Source organism: Ranitomeya imitator, chromosome 2, assembly GCF_032444005.1.
Source record: "Ranitomeya imitator isolate aRanImi1 chromosome 2, aRanImi1.pri, whole genome shotgun sequence".
Lineage (NCBI taxonomy): Eukaryota > Metazoa > Chordata > Amphibia > Anura > Dendrobatidae > Ranitomeya > Ranitomeya imitator.
Genome location: NC_091283.1, coordinates 600,817,359 through 600,836,714, shown reverse-complemented (window position 1 = coordinate 600,836,714; position 19,356 = coordinate 600,817,359). Strand labels below are relative to the sequence as shown.

The following is a 19,356-nucleotide window of genomic DNA, read 5'->3' as shown; positions in this document are numbered from 1 at the left end:
GATTGTTCACAGCCTTTTCTGTAGGCCAGTGTCGCACTTGTGAGTGCAATGCGAGTCTCTCGCATCACCGCCGGCACTCGGGACCGGAGCATTCAGTAGCATGTATTTCTATGCAGCTGCACACTCCGGTCCCAAGTGCCGGCGGCTGTGCCGGGTATTGATGCGAGTTTCTCGCATTGCACTAGCAAGTGTGACACCGGCTGTAGTCGTACGCTTTCATCTCTTTCTCTCAGGTGCTGCCAATCACAGCTCGACAGCACCTCAAATTCCTAAATCAGCTGCTGAGCTGTGATTGGTGGCATCTAAAAGGGAGGGATGAAAGTGCGCACCCCCAAAGACTACAAGCAGAGATTTCACATGGAGCACTCCAAAAGCAACAATTGTGAATCTCTACACTGGATTGAATACCCTTCAAATTAATGATTAGGGATTTTATCAATGAACTGTTAAAATGCACATGTGTTACATGCCTCAAAGCCTCCATACACATTAGATAAAAATCTGCCAGTCAGATACCGTGGGAATGGCCAGCCATCTACTGTTGTGTGATACAAAGACCAATCATTTGCAGATATGCCATCACCAGAGGTATCTGGCAGAAAATACAAGCATTTTTGGCAAAACGGAGTGTGCATGTAAATGGGGGAGTTGGGATAGATAGCGGTCGTCCAAACAAGCACCTCCCTGATCGCTCTCTGAGTTGTATGGGCACATTAAAGGTACCGTAAGTTGCTACCATGAGTTTCTGTCGCTGACTATTTTTGCTGCAGCAAAGTGGAAGGGATCTATGGAAATCTGGAAATGTGTTTCCATGAAAAATGTCAGGTTAAAATTAACAACAGCTGAGAATGTAACGGTTAATTAAACTATATGGAGACTATGTGTTTTGGATGGAGTGGAGTTTAAAGCTTAGAATAAGGGCATGCCACGACGAGTAGTTTGCATTCATTTTTTTCTCCAAAGAAAGCATATAGGAAATACCAGGCACTGGTCCACAGACACGGACCCCACAAATATCTGACAGATAAACAATCGGCAAAGCTTCTGGAAACGTTTGTCCTGGAATTTTACGTGAATGGTAAAGAAAAATACTATAGTCACAAACTTGAAATCCATAACCGGATTATAATATTTTAGCCACATACCTGAGGTTAGAGTAGTAGCAAGAGAAGCATAGTCTGGCTGTGCCAAAAGGTCTATATACATTGTAGGTGTCCCGTACATAAATGTGCATCTGTAAGAGATTAGGAGAAGCACTCATGGAAACTCAGAGCACACAGGCAGCCTTCATACTAACAGGACATGCTTACTGACATTTATGCATAGAGGGGTCCACAGAAATAGATGATATATGCTACATCGTATGAATACAGTTCATTTGCATTCAGACAGATAAGTAATAATAGTAGGAAATTTAAGAAAAAAAGAAGGCGGTAATGCTTTAAATCACTCCCACCTACTAATATGCTGGTTGCGGACTGGTAACATCTCTCCCTATAGTCCCTGGCTGGCTTCTCAAACTATGTTTTCTATGAAACGCTGGAGAATTTTAAAGGAATGCTGTAGATAAGGCCCCCCCCCCACCTCCCCGATGTATCCTAAAAGATGAGAAAAAGAGGTTAGATTATACTAACCCAGGGGCGGTCCCGCTGCTGTCTGGTCCGATGGGAGGCCCCGGAATGGTGAAGCCTATCTTCTTACGATGACATCCTCTTCTTGTCTTCACGCTGCAGTGCGCAGGCGCTGGGAAAGGTCAGAAAGGCCCAGTGCCTGCGCACTGCAGTACTTTGCTCTGCCCTCAACAGGCCAGACAAAGTATGCCTGCGCCGCAGTGTAAATACAAGAAGAGGAAGTCATCGTAAGAAGATGGGAGGCTCCGGACCGCGATGCCCATCATATCGGGACCGCCCCTGGGTGAGTATAATCTAACCTCTTTTTCTCATCTTTCAGGATACATCGGGGGCTTATCTACAGCATTCCAGAAGCCCTAATGCTGGTGGGCTTAGCTCACCTTCGATTTTGGGGGTGACAGATTCCCTCTAATGTAAAACATAATATTCTGGCTGCCTGCAGTCACCACCAGAGGGAGCAGCGAGCTTACGCTATTCTGTTTTGTCAGAGGTCCACAACCTTTCTGATCTTGAGCGCCATAGGCATCAAGCTGGAAGAGAGCCGCGAGCCAGACATGGACCCAAGATCTCAAGATACTGGTTGGGGACCCCTGCGATAGGGTATCCAGGTGTATACACATTAGATCATGATTCTGAATAGTCCACAGAGTCCAATTTTATCACTCATAGACAAGTTCTACCACTCATATTGCACTTTACTTTGGGAATTGGGTCCAAATGATGTCTCTTAGCGGCCAATAAATGACTGCAAACTCCATAGACATCCTCCTCTTTCCCTTGCACCTCTTCTTTCTCTACCATGCCACTTGCTCTAATATTTCGTTTTAAACCTGCTCCTTGTACAAGTAAGCCAGCCCCCTACCTGTCTAACCCTAATCGTTCATGGTGAGACGTCAGCAATGCCGTCACCACAGGGGGCTGGAAATCTTTAGGCCCCGTCACACATAGCGAGATCGCTAGCGAGATCGCTGCTGAGTCACAAGTTTTGTGACGCAACAGCGATCTCAGTAGCGATCTCGCTATGTGTGACACGTAGCAGCGATCAGGCCCCTGCTGTGAGATCGCTGGTCGTGTCGGAATGGCCTGGGCCATGTTTTGATCGTTGAGGTCCCGCTGACATCGCTGAATCGGCGTGTGTGACGCCGATTCAGCGATGTCTTCGCTGGTAACCAGGGTAAACATCGGGTTACTAAGCGCAGGGCCGCGCTTAGTAACCCGATGTTTACCCTGGTTACCATCGTTAAAGTAAAAAAACAAACGCTACATACTTACCTACCGCTGTCTGTCCCCGGCGCTGTGCTTCTCTGCTCTGGCTGTGAGCGGCAGGCAGCCGGAAAGCAGAGCGGTGACGTCACCAGCCAGAGCAGAGAAGCACAGCGCCGGGGACAGACAGCGGTAGGTAAGTATGTAGCGTTTGTTTTTTTTACTTTAACGATGGTAACCAGGGTAAACATCGGGTTACTAAGCGCGGCCCTGCGCTTAGTAACCCGATGTTTACCCTGGTTACCCGGGGACTTCGGCATCGTTGAAGACAGTTTCAACGATGCCGAAGTCTTTCCCCTGATCGTTGGTCGCTGGAGAGAGCTGTCTGTGTGACAGCTTTCCAGCGACCAAACAGCGACGCTGCAGCGATCCGGATCGTCGTCGGTATCGCTGCAGCATCGCTATGTGTGACGGTACCTTTTGTCTGTTCAAACCTCCTGCAATCATAGGACCAGTAACAAGCTAACACAGACAGAAGGGGGAGGCATCCCTCACATGGCACTGTATTGATATGTCACTGAATAGGGACAAACAACAAAAACTGTGCCCAATAGGTGATGAAAAAAGAACAGAAACGCAAAACTAAATTATTAAGTGACATAATTCCCAGCAAAGAATAACAAGGAGCAATCATATCTGCTCCCTAAATACCCCAGTACATGTGCTCTGTACAAGTGAACAAAGTTTCAATCACTTTAAGATATAGTAAATATATAGTAATTACACAGAACCACATTTCCAAGCTATCTGTAAAAACAAACACGAAAAAAAAAATCTCAAAATCACATGGATATAAGGATTTAATTAGTGATCAGCGAGTGTGCTTGTTACTCGAGTTTTCCGAGCATGCTCGGGTGTTCTCTGAGTATTTTGGTCGTGCTCATATATTATGTTTGAGTCCCCGCAGCTGCATTATTTGCGGCTGTTAGACAACCTGAACACATGCAGAAATTGCCTGTTTGTTAGGGAAACCCCACATGTATTCAGGCTATCTTGCAGCCGCAAATCATGCAGCTGCGGCGACAAAATCTCTGAGGACGCCAAAATACTCGAAGAACACTCAAGCATGCTTGGAAATCTCAAATAATGAGCACACTCGCTCTTCACTAGACTTAATGTCTAAACTTGAGGGGGTGACGCTGGTCTCTGTACAAAGGGTATTCTTTTTTCAATGAATACTGACAGTGCACTTTACTGACACTTCATCTATTCTTATCAGAGTTGGCGAGAGAGCGCACTGTCATTGTGCAAGAATATACTGAGCATACATCAGAATTGACAACCAACACATGCTCAGTTGAGCAGGGACAAGCCCAGCCCCTTTAAAGAATATGACTGATGACGCTTTGTTCCAGGGTGGACGCAGAGGCCGAGGCAGCCTTTGGCCCCTGATGAGTACTCATTTGAGTATCCCAGCATACAATGGGATACTAAAAGCGTCAGCAAAAAGTTAGTAGTTAGAAAAAAAAAAAAAGCGGCCTATAAAAGCAGATAGATGGTGCAGTGAAGGAATGGTAGGGACTTTTCTAATTAAAGTAGATTATAAAATACACTGCTCAAAAAAATAAACGGAACACTAAAATACCACATCCTAGATTTCTCTGAATTAAATATTCCAGTTGTAAATTTGTATTCATTGCATAGTGGAATGTGTTCAGAACAATACAACATAATTATCAATGTAAATCAAAATGGATATCCTATGGAGGTCTGGATTTGGAATGATACTCAAAATCAAAGTGAAAAATCAAATTACAGGCTGATGCAACTTCAATGGAAATGCCTCATGACAAGGAAAAGATGCTCAGTATTGTGTGTGGCCTCCACGTGCCTGTATGACCCCCCTACTGTACAACGCCTGGGCAGGCTCCTGATGAGGCAGCAGAAGGTCTCCTGAGGGATCTCCTCTCAAACCTGGAGTAAAGCGTACGCCAACTCCTGGACAGTCTGTGGTGCAACGTGAAGTTGGTGGATGGAGCGAGACATGATGTCCAAGATGTGCTCAATCGGATTCAGGTCTGGGGAACGGGCGGGCCAGTCCATAGCTTCAATGCCTTCATCTTGCAGGAACTGCTGACACACTCCAGCCACATGAGGTCTGGCATTGTCCTGCATTAGGAGTAACCCAGGGCCAACCGCACCAGCATATGGTCTCACAAGGGGTCTGAGGATCTCATCTCGGTACCTAATGGCAGTCAGGCTACCTCTGGCGAGCACAAAGACATGCCACCCTCCAAAGAAATGTCACCCCACACCATTACTGACCCACTGTCAAAGCGGTCATGCTGAAGGATTTTGCAGGCAGCAGATCGCTCTCCACGGCGTCTCCAGACTCTGTCACGTCTGTCACATGTGCTCAGTGGGAACCTGCTTTCATCTGTGAAGAGCACAGGGTGCCAGTGGCAAATTTGCCAATCCTGGTTTTCTGTGGCAAGTGGCAAGTGTCCTGCATGGTGTTGGGCTGTGAGCACAACCCCCATCTGTGAACGTTGGGCACTCAGACCATCCTCATGGAGTCGATTTCTAACCAATTGTGCAAGCATATGGACATTTGTGGCCTGCTGGAGGTCATTTTGCAGGGCTTTGGCAGTGTTCCTCCTATTCCTCCTTGCCCAAAGAATGAGGTAGCGGTCCTGCTGCTGGGCTGTTGCCCTCCTATGGCCCCCTCCATGTCTCCTGGTGTACTGGCCTGTCTCCTGGTACCACCTCCAGCCTCTGGACACTACGCTGACAGACACAGCAAACCTTTTTGCCACAGCTCACATTGATGTGCCATCCTGGATGAGCTGCACTACCTGAGCCACTTGTGTGGGTTGTAGAGTCCATCTCATGCTACCACGAGTATGAAAGCACAACCAACATTCAAAAGTGACCAAAACATCAGCCACAAAGCATTGGTACGGAGATGTGGTCTGTGGTCCCCACCTGCAGAACCACTCCTTTATTGAGTGTGTCTTGATAATTCCCAATAATTTCCATCTGTTGTTTATTCCATGTGCACAACAGTATGTGAAATTGATTGTCAATCAGTGTTGCTTCCTAAGTGCACAGTTTGATTTCACAGAAGTTTGATTCACTTGAAGTTATATTCTGTTGTTTAAGTGTTCCCTTTATTTTTTGAGCAGTGTAGATGACATTATGGCATTAAATAGGTAGGCATTTAGGATCAAAATTAATCTGTGTTTCGGACCACCCCTTTAAAAATATAAAGATATATACTTCTCCTGTGATATGGCCTGCAACAAGGCTCGAGCATCAAAGCTTGGAGATGGAAAAACAATAGTCAGTCCATACACGGCCATCACAAGACTGCCTAACACGGAGCCCATGCAGTGGAACATAGGCACAGGAAGTGCCACCCGGTCTCCCTGGGATGAAAAAAAACAAAAAAAAAAACAGTAAGTCTGTAGAAGAGTTTAACACAAGTATGTAACAACTGTATGTATCTGCCCTCACCTTCCTCCAGGTGAAGCCTATCCTCATCCCTATGAATCTTGCATTGTTTACAATATTGTGGTGGCTCAGTGATGCCCCTTTGGGATATCCAGTTGTTCCCTAAAAGAAAAGAAAATGAAACCAAGGCGATTAAGTAGTAATAAGGCCCCCAAAAAAGATCAGATTAGGGATGTTTAACAGGAATCGGTCAGTGTTTTTCCAACTTAGAACAGCATAATGTAGAGACGGACCCTTTTCCAGTGATGTGCCACATACTGGGCTGCTAAGTGTAGTTTTGATAAAATCACAGTTTTATCTTCAGGAGAATATCACTAGAAGACTAATAAACCTGCTGCTATGCAGTCCTCCATATTCATGAGCTCTGTATAACCCCGCCCCCACTACTGATTGGCAGCTTTCCATGTATACTCTGCATGGTCAGAAAGCAGCCAATCAGTGGTAATGATGGGGTTGGAAAGCTCAACACTCAAATAACTACTAGAACTATAGTAAATAAAATGATTTTAATCAAAATGAGAGTAAACAGCCCAGTAAGTGACACACAGCTGAAATCAGGGTCTCTGTCTCTACATTATGCTGCCAACACATAGGCTAGTAGAAACATGACGACAAATTCCCTACTAGATGTTGTCCAGAGAAGATGAACATTAAAAAGACGACAAAATTCTATTTGCACAGTATATGGGTAAGTTCAAACAGGGCGTTTTTTTTTTTTTTGCAGCAAAACCGGATCATCTTGGCAGGAAAGAAGCTGCGCCAAAAACGCAGGTTTAGGTGCGTTGTTTGCCGCTTTTTTTTCTCTTTGTGCATGCCAATAAAGTTGAGTGCACACAAAGAAAAAAAAACAACTTCCTGTAGATAGATAGATAGATAGATAGATAGATAGATAGATAGATACATTACCTGCGGTATCCTCTTCCCCGGCATTTTCCCACGGTGCAGAGCTTACCTCCGGTCAGGCTGTGAGGGAGCGCAGGCTCGGTGACGTCACCGCTAGTTACTGAACCTGCGCCCGCTCCGTCTCATTCATTCCCCAGTACTTACAGCCGGGGGTGGTCGCAATAGCAGCACTCCCGGTTATAAGCTTTATCTCCCCAGATTCTGCGTGGGACACTCGTTATATTGGACTACGACGGATCAGGGAGTATACTTTTGCTTTTTTATTTTATTTTTATTACAGAAGATAGAGGACTTCGCTTTGGAATGGCAGAACAATAAAAAGATGGTCAAAACTGTGTGTATTGTTTTATTTCATTAAAAGACTTTTTTCTGCATGTGTGTGTGTTTTTTTAACCCTTTAATTACTATAGGATTAGTAATGGATATGTGTTTTATTGACGCCTCTCCATTACTACGCCGGCTTAATGTCACCTTACAATAGCAAGGTGACATTAATCCCTCATTACCCTGCTTGCCACCACTACAGGGCAAGTTGTAAAAGTCGGGCAAAGTGCCAGTATTGGCGCATCTAATAGATGCGCCTTTTCTGGGCAGCTGCAGGCTGCTATTTTTAGGCTGGGGGGCCTATATCAATGTCCCCTTACCAGCCTGAGAATACCAGCCCCCAGCTGTCTGCTTTAGCAAGGCTGGTTGTCAAAAATGGGGGGGGAGGGGGCCCACACTGTTTGTTTTTTTTTAAACTTATTTATCTAAAGATTAAAAAAAAACAACGCATGACGACCCCTGTATTCTTGATAACTAGCCTTGCTGAAGCTGACAGCTGGGGGTTGCCCCCAGCTGTGAGTTTTGTCTGGCTGTTTATCAAAATTATGGGGTGGAACCCACACCATTTTTTTTTTTTTTTTTAAATTATTTATTTATAGCGCAGGAGCGGCAGATGAAAACCCCCATTCGCTGCTCCTGCTCTCACTGTAATTAGCGGCTGTAGGTGTCAGATGATGAGATCAGTAGTCCCATCAGCTGACACCAGTGATCGGAGGTAAAGTTTACACGTCCGATCACAGCTGAGCGCTCCCCGCTGTCTTCTAACAGCGTGGGAAGTGTGGCTCTCTGGCCGGCGGGGAGGATTTCCCTGCCGATCAGAAGCGGTGTTTGCCGCGCTGTCATGCATATGACAGCGTGTCAAACACTGTAATGTCGGACCCTCCATTCAAGTGAATGGGGATCGGGTCTGCTCTGCTAAATGACAGGCTGCATGGACGCATCGTGCAAGCTGTCATCTAGATGTAGCAGGGGCCGAGTGTGACATCACATCTGGCTCTCCCTGACTTTTCTGCAGCAAATACGCTGCAAGAAAAGTCAACCTGTGTATTTGCAGCGTTTTTTCACCATCAAGTCAATGGGTGGAAAATGCTGAAAAAAACACTGGAAAAACGCTGAAAGAAGTGACATGCCCTATGTAAAAAAAAAATGCTGCAAAGCACAAAATACTGAACACACAATAACCTGATGTGTGTGCATGAGATTTCTGAAATCTTATAGGCTTTGCTGGTACTGTAAAAAGCAGCTGAAAATGAGCACAAAAAACACAGCAAAAACGCCCTGTCTGAGAGTCAAAAGCAACCATACAGAATTACAATAGACAAATATACTGGTGATTATATGGAGAAAATTATCCTTCAACTTCTAAACAGAACACATTAACAGGGCTGGTGTTAGAAAGTTGTCATGCATCTTCATTATGAAAGCTTATGGCTGCTGCTCCATTGGCAGAGTACATGCTGCAGGACTTGTCAGTGAATTTTAGTTTTCTAACTCCTCTGCTTTCATCAGATCATATAAGCTGAGCCACAAATACAAAATCTGCGCAGCTGGCAGCGGCTACCCTGGAGGGGGCATAACTAAGGGACTACCTTGTCTTCAATAGAGCCTCTGATGGTGAGAATAGGCTTGGGCCATTAGGGTAGTCACCAGATGCCACTTTAGGACGCTGCCCGGAGCTGCAGCAGCTGACTTACAGGTCCGAGACACAACATGAACAGAGGGCTCAGATAGAGACATCACCAGACAGTTCGAGTTTGGGGTAGGCAGAACAGGATCAAAATACGAAGCCGGGGTCAGGAGCAGAGAGGTCAGACAAAATAAGGTAACAAGTCGGGTCAGTACCGGATGAGAAAAAGATAACGCACCAAGACAGAATACTAGGAAGGAACTGCAGTTAGAAACCTAAATTCAGGCAAGGTGTAGGGGGGAAGAGCTGCCTAATATATCCCCTGCTGGCAGCGGATAGTTCAGGGAAGCAAAACTCTGCAGGACACGGGGGATAAATTCCTACAGAGTATGGCCGTGCCTCCAGGAGGATGCAGTATTGCTGTGAATGCTGCAAGAGGCAGCTCAGCGAGATAATCTGACACTGGGAGGAGCAATGCGGCGAACGCTGTGCTTTACGGCCGGCGCTCACAGTCAGTGCGGGAAGCTGACAGCGAGGGACGTGACAGACACCGGAATGTAAGTATGTATTTTTTTTTTTACATTTACAATGGTAACCAGGGTAAACATCGGGTTACTAAGCGCGGCCCTGCGCTTAGTAACCCGATATTTACCCTGGTTACCAGTGAACACATCGCTGGATCGGTGTCACACACACCGATCCAGCGATGTCAGCGGGTGATCCAGCGACAAAATAAAGTTCTGGCCTTCTAGGTCCGACCAGCGATGTCACAGCAGGATCCAGATCACTGCTGTGTGTCAAACACAACAATATCGCTATCCAGGACGCTGCAACGTCACGGATCACTATCGTTATCGTTGTAATGTTGTTCAGTGTGAAGGTACCTTAACTGAATAACAAAATGAAACATGAGCAAATGAGAATCTTCTTTCTCACCCACTTATAGCAAAGTGACTGATTATTAATAATGCTCGTTTATATAGCACCAACAAGTTCCACAGCTCAGCACTTTACACACATCGTCATCACTGTCTCTATTGTGGTTCACTATCTAGATTCCCTATCAGTATGTCTTTGGAGTGTGGGAGGAAATCGGAATATCCAGAGGAAACCTACACAAACACAAGGAAGAATAAACAAACTCATTGCAGAAATTGACCTGGGAGGGATATGACCCCAGAAACCCAGCGCTGCAAGTCTACAATGCTAACCAACCGAGTTCAGGGAATAGGTCATAATTCAATTAACTAATATATTAAAGAGGTTGTCCACTACTCAGAAAACCACTTCTCAATCACTATACGCCCTCCTATAAAATAACAACACGTATACTTACATCCGCTGCTGTTCCAGTGGTGTTGGCACTAGCTATCTCGGGGCTTGCAAGACATTTATATGTCACTAGCTGAAGAGCCCGGCTTTGCCTGGGCATAGTCAATATCTGTGGTTAGTTATAGCACCTCACTTCTCTTATTTTCCCATCACGCCTCTCATTTTCCCCCTCACATCTCTCATTTTCTCCCTTACACCTCTCATTTTCCCCCTCACTCCTCTCATTCCCCCCTAACACTTGTCATTTCGACCTCACATCTGTTATTTTCCGATCACTCCACTATTTTCCCTCACTCCTCTCATTTTGCACTCACACCTTTTCATTTTCACCTCACACCCCTCATTTTCACCTCACACCTCTCATTTTCCCCTCAGTATATACATGTTTGTCATCTCCCTTATATATAGTATACACCTGTAAGTCATCTCCTGTATACAGTATATACCTGTATGTCATCTCCCCTGTAAATAGTATATACTGTACCTGATGTAGGTCATCTCCTCCTGTATATTGTATATACCTATGTGTCATCTCCTCCTGTATATAGTATATACCTGTAGGTCATCTCTTCTGTATATACCTGTATGTCATCTCCTCCTATATATAGATATACCTGTATGTCATCCCCTGTATATAGTATATAACTGTATGTTATCTCCCTTGTATATACCTGCTGTATGTCATCTCCTCCTCTATACAGTATATACCTGTATGTCATCTCCTCCTGTATAAAGTATATACGTGTGTCATCTCCTCCTGTATATAGTATATACCTGTGTGTCATCTGCTCCTGTATATAGTATATACCTGTGTGTCATCTCCTCCTGTAAATAGTATATACCTGTGTGTCATCTCCTCCTGTCCTCCTATATATAGTAAATATGTGTGTCATCTCCCCTGTATATAGTATATACCTGTGTGTCATCTCCTCCTGTATATAGTATATACCTGTGTGTCATCTCCTGTATATAGTATATATATGCGTGTCATCTCCTCCTGTATATAGTATATACCTGTGTGTCATCTCCTCCTGTATATAGTATATACCTGTGTGTCATCTCCTCCTGTATATAGTATATACCTGTGTGTCATCTCCTCCTGTATATAGTATATACCTGTGTGTCATCTCCTCCTGTATATACCTGTGTGTCATCTCTCCTGCATATAGTATATATCTGTGTGTCATCTCCCCTGTATTAGACCGCGTTCACACGTTATTTGGTTAGTATTTTTACCTCAGTATTTGTAAGCTAAATTGGCAGCCTGATAAATCCCCAGCCAACAGGAAGCCCTCCCCCCTGGCAGTATATATTAGGCTACGTTCACATTCGCGTCGTCGACGCAACGCACGACGCACAAAAGACGCATTGGAAACGCAGACTTTTTCGACGCAAGCGTTCAACGCATGCGTCGTGAAATGCAGCGTTTTTTGTAAAAAAAACAACTTTGCGTTTTGTTTAAAAACGGAGCGTTTTCAGACGCATGCGTTTTCCTAAAGTGATGTCATTGTTTAGCAATTGCAAATAAAAAAAGGCCACAATTACTGTCTAGACACTAGATAAAGACCACCAATGGCTAGAAGAGGGTGGGTGTAATGTAATTGGGTATATATACACTGGCAGAGATGAATTCCTCAGATTTTCCTTGTGTTTCCAGCATCATGATGGAGCGTCCCATGGAGAGTATCTACATGAATATGGAGTTGGATTTTGCCTTGGCTAATGCTTATGCTATTGCCTATTACGAGCAAAGGAAAAGGGATAAACGGAGAAGGAGTCATCGGCGCTTTTGGCTACACCCTATAGTGGAAGTGCGGGAGACCCGTGGAGCCTACCATTGCTTGTTTGCCGCGCTAAATGGCAACCTGGAAAAATATTTTGAGTATACCAGGATGTCTCAAGACAGCTTCCGCTATCTGCTGCGTCTGGTGGAAGGAGCCATTACCAGGCAGGACACACAGCTCCGGAGATCCATTTCTGCTGAGGAACGGCTATTGGTGACTCTACGGTTCGTATGTAGCTCTGAACGACTGTGATATGTTCTTCCCTTTTTTTTTTTTCTGTAAAAATTTTGTTTGGGGTTGGTTGGGTATGGTAAATGTATTTTTTATTAATACAATGTACTTTAATTTAATTTCTTTATTTTTCATCTTGGCAGTTTCCTGGCTACCGGAGAGACCTTAAGATCCTTGCATTTGCAATTTAGGATTGGAGTCTCCACACTTTCGGGAATTATTGCCGACACATGCCGCGCTTTGTGGGACAATCTCCGGGATGAATTTTTACCCCTCACTACTACAGAAATATGGGAGGCCAACGCCAAGAAATTTGAACAAGTGTGTTCTTTCCCTAACTATTGGAGCTGTGGATGGGAAGCACATTAGGATTATAAAGCCAGCAAGAAGTGGATCTCTTTTTTTCAACTACAAAAAATATTTTTCCACCGTGCTCATGGCAATTGCAAGTGCGGACTGCAGGTTTCTGGCTGTGGTCATTGGAGCATTTGGCTGTGCAAATGACTCACGTACATTTAAGGACTATGATATGGGCCAAAGGTTGTATAGGAACAATTTTAATTTCCCCCAGCCACGGCCTCTTCCCAACACCGAAGGCCCGGCAATGCCATTTGTTGTGGTTGGGGATGAGGCATTTCAAATGTGTGCCAACCTATTGAAACCGTACTCTAGTCGGGGCTTGGACCACACCAAAAGTATTTTTAATTACAGACTGTCCGGGGCCAGAAGAACAGTGGAGTGCGCCTTTGGCATCCTGGTCTCCTAATGGCGTGTTTTAGAATCCGCCATTAATCTGAAAATTGAGACAGTGAATGAGGTGGTGAAGGCTTGTGTGGTTCTCCACAATTATATTATGGCCAAAGAGAGACTGAACGTGGAACTCGATGAACCCATACCAAACCCATTGCCCGATTACCAAGATCACCCTTTGAGGACAACTGTGGAAATAGCGCAGATGAGGGATCGATTTGCTTCCTATTTTGTATCTGATGTTGGCCGTGTGTCATGGCAAGATACAATGGTGTAGTGCTTATGTTTTGTACTGTCATACTTTATTCAGCTTTTAAATTTAAAATTAATACCTTGATAGCGCAAAAATTAATATGTATAATGCTAAAGATTGCTACACTATTATGTCCAGTAAAGGTCACCAGTAAAGGTGCTTAATAATGTGATGTTATTTTAAATTTGCCAGCTACCTATATGTTAATAATTTTTTCATTTTGACTAAACTTACTTTAATGTTCCCTTATTAAAACTTGCTATCCTTTTTTTAAAAAGTTGTGTTTAATAAACAATTTTTTTACAATTCACAAAACTCCATTTGCCTACCAACTGCTGTCGCCGAAAAAGTTCAGAGGTGATCACCAGCTCCCATATTGACTCAGCCAAAACACCACACTTTTGTTGACATGGCCGTGTGTTCGATAGTTGAGCGAACTTCATCGGCTCCCTCCTTGGCAAACTGTCAAGCTTCCAGACTAGTTGCCTAGGGAACACGGCTTCATTGAGCCCACTGGCTGATCAACAATTTTCACCCACCGCAGCAGCATGTGTGGCGGGAGTGTGACAGGCACTACTCATGCATGGCGAGGCCAACAAATCGGCAACGGTTGTTCATGTGTTGTGCCAGTCACACATCCTTGAAACATGTGGCAGCGGTGACGGAAAAAAGCAGATCAACCGCACACATGGAGCCGGGTCCATATGCAAGTAGTTGAAAAGTGTGTCTCTGATAACCCGCTGTCATTGCTGGATCGGCGTGTTTGACGCCGATCCAGCAATGTGCTTGTAACCAGGGTAAAGATCGGGTTACTAAGCACAGTGCCGCGCTAGTAAAGTAACCCGATCTTTACCCTGGTTACCCTGGTGATGCAGGGGGATTTCTGCATCGTTGAAGACAGTTTCAACAATGCCGAAGTCTTTACCCTGATCGTTGCTCGCTGGAGAGAGCTGTCAGTGTAGCTCCCCAGCAACCACACAACGACTTACCAACGATCACGGCCAGGTTGTATCGCTGGTCTTGATCGTTGTTAAGTTGTTTTAGTTACCTTTCTTGTATGTAGAGAATCTATGTCATATTTGTGTTTGTTCTATGATGTGTTTACAATGAGAGACACTCAAAAAACTATACTTAAAAAGGGAAAAAATAGTGTCTGACATTGCATATATGAGGTGTATAAAACACAAAATGTGTGTAGACGTCGCACAGTGTGAGTTGCCGATACTATAGTTACCAATAAAAACCAAAATTGATAACAAAAAAACAATTTTATTTGGGGGAAACAGAAAGAAAAAGGGGGGAATAAAACTAGGGGCTATCTACTGTTGCAACTAATGGGGGTTGGTAACTCCCTGCTTCCGAATGGCGAGAGGAGGAAGCAGAGGCTATTGAGGAGCCATAGTCCAGTAGACTTGAGGGCAAGTCCAAGCCATCATCATCATACCGCGGGGAAGATACTGCAACCACTTTAGGGGAGGGAGGAGGCAAAACCAGTCTGCTGGATCGTGACTGGCTCTGGCTGCTCCTGCTGCGGCTAGACCCTTGCCGCGTTCTAGGTGTCTGTGTTGGAGCAACCAGAGCCGCAGAAGCTGTTCTCCTTCTCTTCTTCCTCCTTCTCGCGTCTCCTGCGGCGGCTTCCCCAGCAGGACGGGTACGGGAGGTTGAGGGCCTAGCAGGAGCAGGACTCGGCGGATCGTTGTGGTAGTGTCTGTGGTGGCGTCCCTCGGCACGCAGACCTCGGTGGAGTGGCTGTGCAGCAGGAGTCGGAGTCATGGTAGCCAGCGATGGCACTACGGGCAGTGCAGTCACTGACTGCATGATCCGAGCCTGCTGCAGAGCACTCACGTAGGCATTATTGCAGGCCTGCATCACCGAAATCTGGAGTTCCGGCGTAAGGTGTTCCACCATGCCCTTTGCAATGGCACTAAAAAAATGTTTTGCCGGCCTCGAGAGCTCGGATTCCATTGAATCAAGGCGCCGGTCGATAGTGGCCAGACCAGTCTCCATTCTATCTCCCAGCACCTTGAAACAAGTCTCGAATACTGTGCCCAAATGAAAATACTCGGGCATTAGCGGCCTGTCCGAGGCCCGCTGACGCTGGCGTGAATAGCCAAAGGAAGGAGCGACAGAGGCCTCGGTCAGGGGAACACCAGATGGACCGGCTGCCGGTTCTCCAGAAAGTGGTGCAAGCCTGCTCTCGCTGTGGGATGGCTGTGACGGGTCCGATGGCGATTCATGAAGGCCCGCTCCAGAGGGCCGATCAGGTTCGAGGGTGCTGCTGTGTGTTCTGTGAAAAGAAAAGGAAATCATTAGTGTGGAAAAAATAACATCACATACGCCAACTCCTGGAATTGAATTAAGTTTAAGTTAACATTGCATTACACAACAATAAATTGCAATCCTCTGTCTCTATCTGTCTGTCCTTCAATCATTCGCTGATTGGTCTCGTCAGCAGCTGGCGATAACAATCAGCGAAGGGCCTAGTGCAGAAGAAAATGAGTGCTCCTTCCCGCTGCCAATGCCTTTTCGCCCGCATAGTCAACACTGTCATCGCCGAACACACGGCTGGCGTTTACATTTTTTTTCAAAAAAAAAAAAAAAAATTGGTGTCATAAACTCTTTAGTATTGACGCTGCCTATGCCGCATCAAAACAATTTAAATTGACTAATTTGATCTCGAAAAAAAAATTGCTATGCTTGCATGATAGTTGCGTTTCAGACAACTGCCATTCTTTACGCTGATCGCAGGACCTGCCATGACGTCACACCAATGACCGAGACGTCATCACAATTCCTGCTATCAGACCTACCCTGGCTCGGAATGGAACATGTCATGGACTACAAGGACTCACGCGGTTAACTAAAAAAAAAAATTAATGGATGTGCAATATACCATGCCACTAGGGAAAAAGTAACGTGGATGGCCAATATACTACGTGTGCTACGTGGATGGGTTATACACTATGTGGCTGGGCAATATACTATGAGGATACGTGGCTAGGACATGTACTATGTGCCTGCGCAATAAACTTTGTGGCCTGGCAATATACTAGGTGGGTGCGCAATGTTATACGTTGTTGGGCAATGTACGATGTGGATGTGTAAGATTCTATGTGCCTGTGCAATATTGTATGTGGGCATGCATATTGTGCAGTACCCGATGCGTTAAATACTTACTGTCGGTGGGCAAGGATCGGTCTCATGAATTGCAACGCCCTGCTATACTTGTAGCGAATGGTCCTTCCCGCTGCAGCACCACTTCTAACCTTCTCCTCTTGACGTAGGACCTTATTGAAACGGTCCTTCATGGATCGCCATCTGGTCTTCAACTTTTTGACTGTGAATGCAAAACCCAAAAAAATGGTTACATATTTTACATTTCCATATGATAACACAACCGTGTGCGATGCAAAGTTGAAGGCGTTGATTGCATCACACACGGTTGTGTTATCCTGGCCAGATGCGTCTGATCGGAGTTTAACAAATACTTACCAAAGTTTGATTTTTCCGTAGTGGAAGCGCTGTCAAAGCCATCCCACAGCGTTTTTGCCACCTCTACCCACATTCGCCTCAAGACAACCTGGTCCGCGTGACGGGGGTCACGGCTGTCCCACAACGGGCCACGCTCCTGTATGCTGGAGATTAGGAGGTCCACGTCTATACTTGACTCGCTGGCCCGTTGTGAAACCTAGAATAACAGAAAAACAAAGGATATGAAGATTTGTAAAAAAAATACATCAACCACCAGCACCACCACCCAACCCTCCCCTCACCCCCCCTCCCCTGAGAAGAAAAGGAAATTAAAAAAAAAATTTTGTTTTAAAGAACACTTACTTGCCGTCTTGCCGCCACATCTTGTCCCCGATGTCGCTGCTCCTGCTATGTCCCTTCCTCCTCACTTGCAGAAGCCTATAAAAATAGATTTAAAAAAATTAGTGCCAAGTCTGCAAATGACAGCGAATAATAAGCATCTGTACATAATTACTCACTGAACTCCCCTGCGCCGAGTGGCTTGATGGTGAGTCCGTCGCCATTCTTGCAATAAAAAATTCTGCAAGGAAAAATTTTACCAAATATTACATTATTACAAAACACAGCCACATACAAGAAAATAGAAAAGAAAAAAAAAAAATAAACCATCATAAAATTAATACCACAACGGACTGTTCACTCATAGGACAATGCAAACTCAACTATCGCTGATCATACCACAAGACCATACATTGCAATAAAATTCAATAGCAGATACGACACAATCCAGAGTATAGCAAAAGGTGTCATCCAGAATAGAGAAAAAAAACAAAACACAAACCTTTATTGTGTACACAAAAAAAAAATATATACAAAGGCACAAAAAATAGCAAACTAGTCTAAAACGCCATACTTTACAATACAATACAGCAAGACATGAGCCAAAAAAAAGCCATACGGTTACCCCCAGAAATAGAAACAAGAATAAACACATACACCAGAAATATACAATAAAATACTTAGAAAAAAAAAAAGAAACAACCGCATGACAACAGAACAACCCAAAATGCAAACCAATCCAAAAAAAAAAGCAAGGCCGGAGACAAGAAACGCCATCATATAAAACGCCAGAAATACATAAAAATAACAAATTTTCACTAAAAACCCACATTGGCATGACCGTACAAAAGCACAGACCAAACATTGCACAAATTGCATTCAAAAATCAAGAAATAAAACACAGAAAAAAAGGGCAATGAAAAAATAGTATACTTACAGGTTTTGAAGGCAGATCCTCACTGGTGTCTCAGGTGTCTGATGTGTCCTTGTGTCCTGATGGCAATTGAAAGACAATGCCAGCCCCTTTTCCTTATATATATATAGGGTCTTTTCAGTGTCTAGACACCGTCTAGACACTTATCCTATTTTTTAATTAAAAGAACGCATGCGTCGTACAACGCACAACAACGCAAGTACTTGCGTGTACTGCGTTGCCAATATAATTCAATGGGTTTTGTGACGCATCGACGACACAAATGCGACACAAGTGCGACGTGTACATTTTTTAAAAAATTTGTGACGCGAAAAAAATGCAACATGTTGCGTTTGCCGCGCCCTGACAGGTGCGCTCAAACGACGCATGCGTCGCGAAATGCACCGAAACGCATGAAAGCACACACCCATGCGTCCCTAATGTTAAAGATAGGGACGCATGACGCGTGCGTTGTTTTGCAGCGACGCCGCTGCGTCCAAAGACGCGAATGTGAACGTACCCTTAGCTGACACATACACATAATAGACAGGTCATGTGACTGACAGCTGCCATATTTCCTATATGGTACATTTGTTGCTCTTGTAGTTTGTCTGCTTATTAATCAGATTTTTATTTTTGAAGGATAATACCAGACTTGTGTGTGTTTTAGGGCGAGTTCCATGTGTCAAGTTGTGTGTGTTGAGTTGCATGTGGCGACATGCATGTAGCGACTTTTTGTGTGTCGAGTTGCATGTGACAGGTTAGTGTAGCAAGTTGTGTGCAGCAAGTTTTGCGCTTGGCGAGTTTTGCGCGTGGCGAGTTTTGTGTGGTGCGTTTTGAGTATGTGCAAGTTTTGTGTGAGGCAACTTTTGCATGTGTTGCAACTTTTGTGCATGTGGCAATTTTTCCACGTGTGCAAGTTTTGCGTGTGGCGGGTTTTCCATGAGGTGAGTTTTGCACGTGTGGCGAGTTTTGCGTGAGCCTAGTTTTGCATGTGGCGAGATTTGCGCGTGGCGAGTTTTGAGCGGCGACTTTTGTGTTTCGACTTTTATGTGGCGAGGTTGGTGTATGTGTGGTGAAAT

At 44.8% G+C, this 19,356-nt stretch overlaps 2 protein-coding genes across 2 annotated transcripts in view; both read right to left on the bottom strand.

Annotated features, from left to right (window-relative positions):
* ACSF2 (acyl-CoA synthetase family member 2) overlaps window positions 1-19,356 on the bottom strand; it is a 204,648-nt gene that overhangs the window by 62,756 nt on the left and 122,536 nt on the right. The window contains exons 7-9 of the mRNA XM_069752397.1: window positions 6,351-6,449; window positions 6,114-6,262; window positions 1,146-1,234 (exon numbers count right to left, since the gene is read on the bottom strand). Of these exons, the coding sequence (XP_069608498.1) occupies window positions 1,146-1,234; window positions 6,114-6,262; window positions 6,351-6,449 (337 nt within the window). The remainder of the gene's footprint in view (window positions 1-1,145; window positions 1,235-6,113; window positions 6,263-6,350; window positions 6,450-19,356) is intronic.
* On the bottom strand, window positions 14,833-17,969 carry LOC138667621 (uncharacterized). The gene is made up of 5 exons (XM_069755749.1): window positions 17,541-17,969; window positions 17,386-17,460; window positions 17,044-17,239; window positions 16,729-16,888; window positions 14,833-15,838 (listed from the first exon to the last, which is right to left on the bottom strand). The coding sequence occupies exons 3-5, from the start codon at window positions 17,114-17,116 to the stop codon at window positions 14,860-14,862; spliced, it is 1,212 nt and encodes a 403-aa protein (XP_069611850.1). The 5' UTR covers window positions 17,117-17,239; window positions 17,386-17,460; window positions 17,541-17,969; the 3' UTR covers window positions 14,833-14,859.

Bases quoted from the DNA above. Each gene is read 5' to 3' on its own strand.
- LOC138667621 (XM_069755749.1), bottom strand. From the start codon at position 17,116: ATGTGGGTAGAGGTGGCAAAAACGCTGTGGGATGGCTTTGACAGCGCT. The intron at 16,889-17,043 runs GTAAGTATTTGT...TTGCATTCACAG, and splicing joins TACGGAAAAATCAAACTTTG to TCAAAAAGTTGAAGACCAGA. The intron at 15,839-16,728 runs GTAAGTATTTAA...TTCTTTTCACAG, and splicing joins CCGATCCTTGCCCACCGACA to AACACACAGCAGCACCCTCG.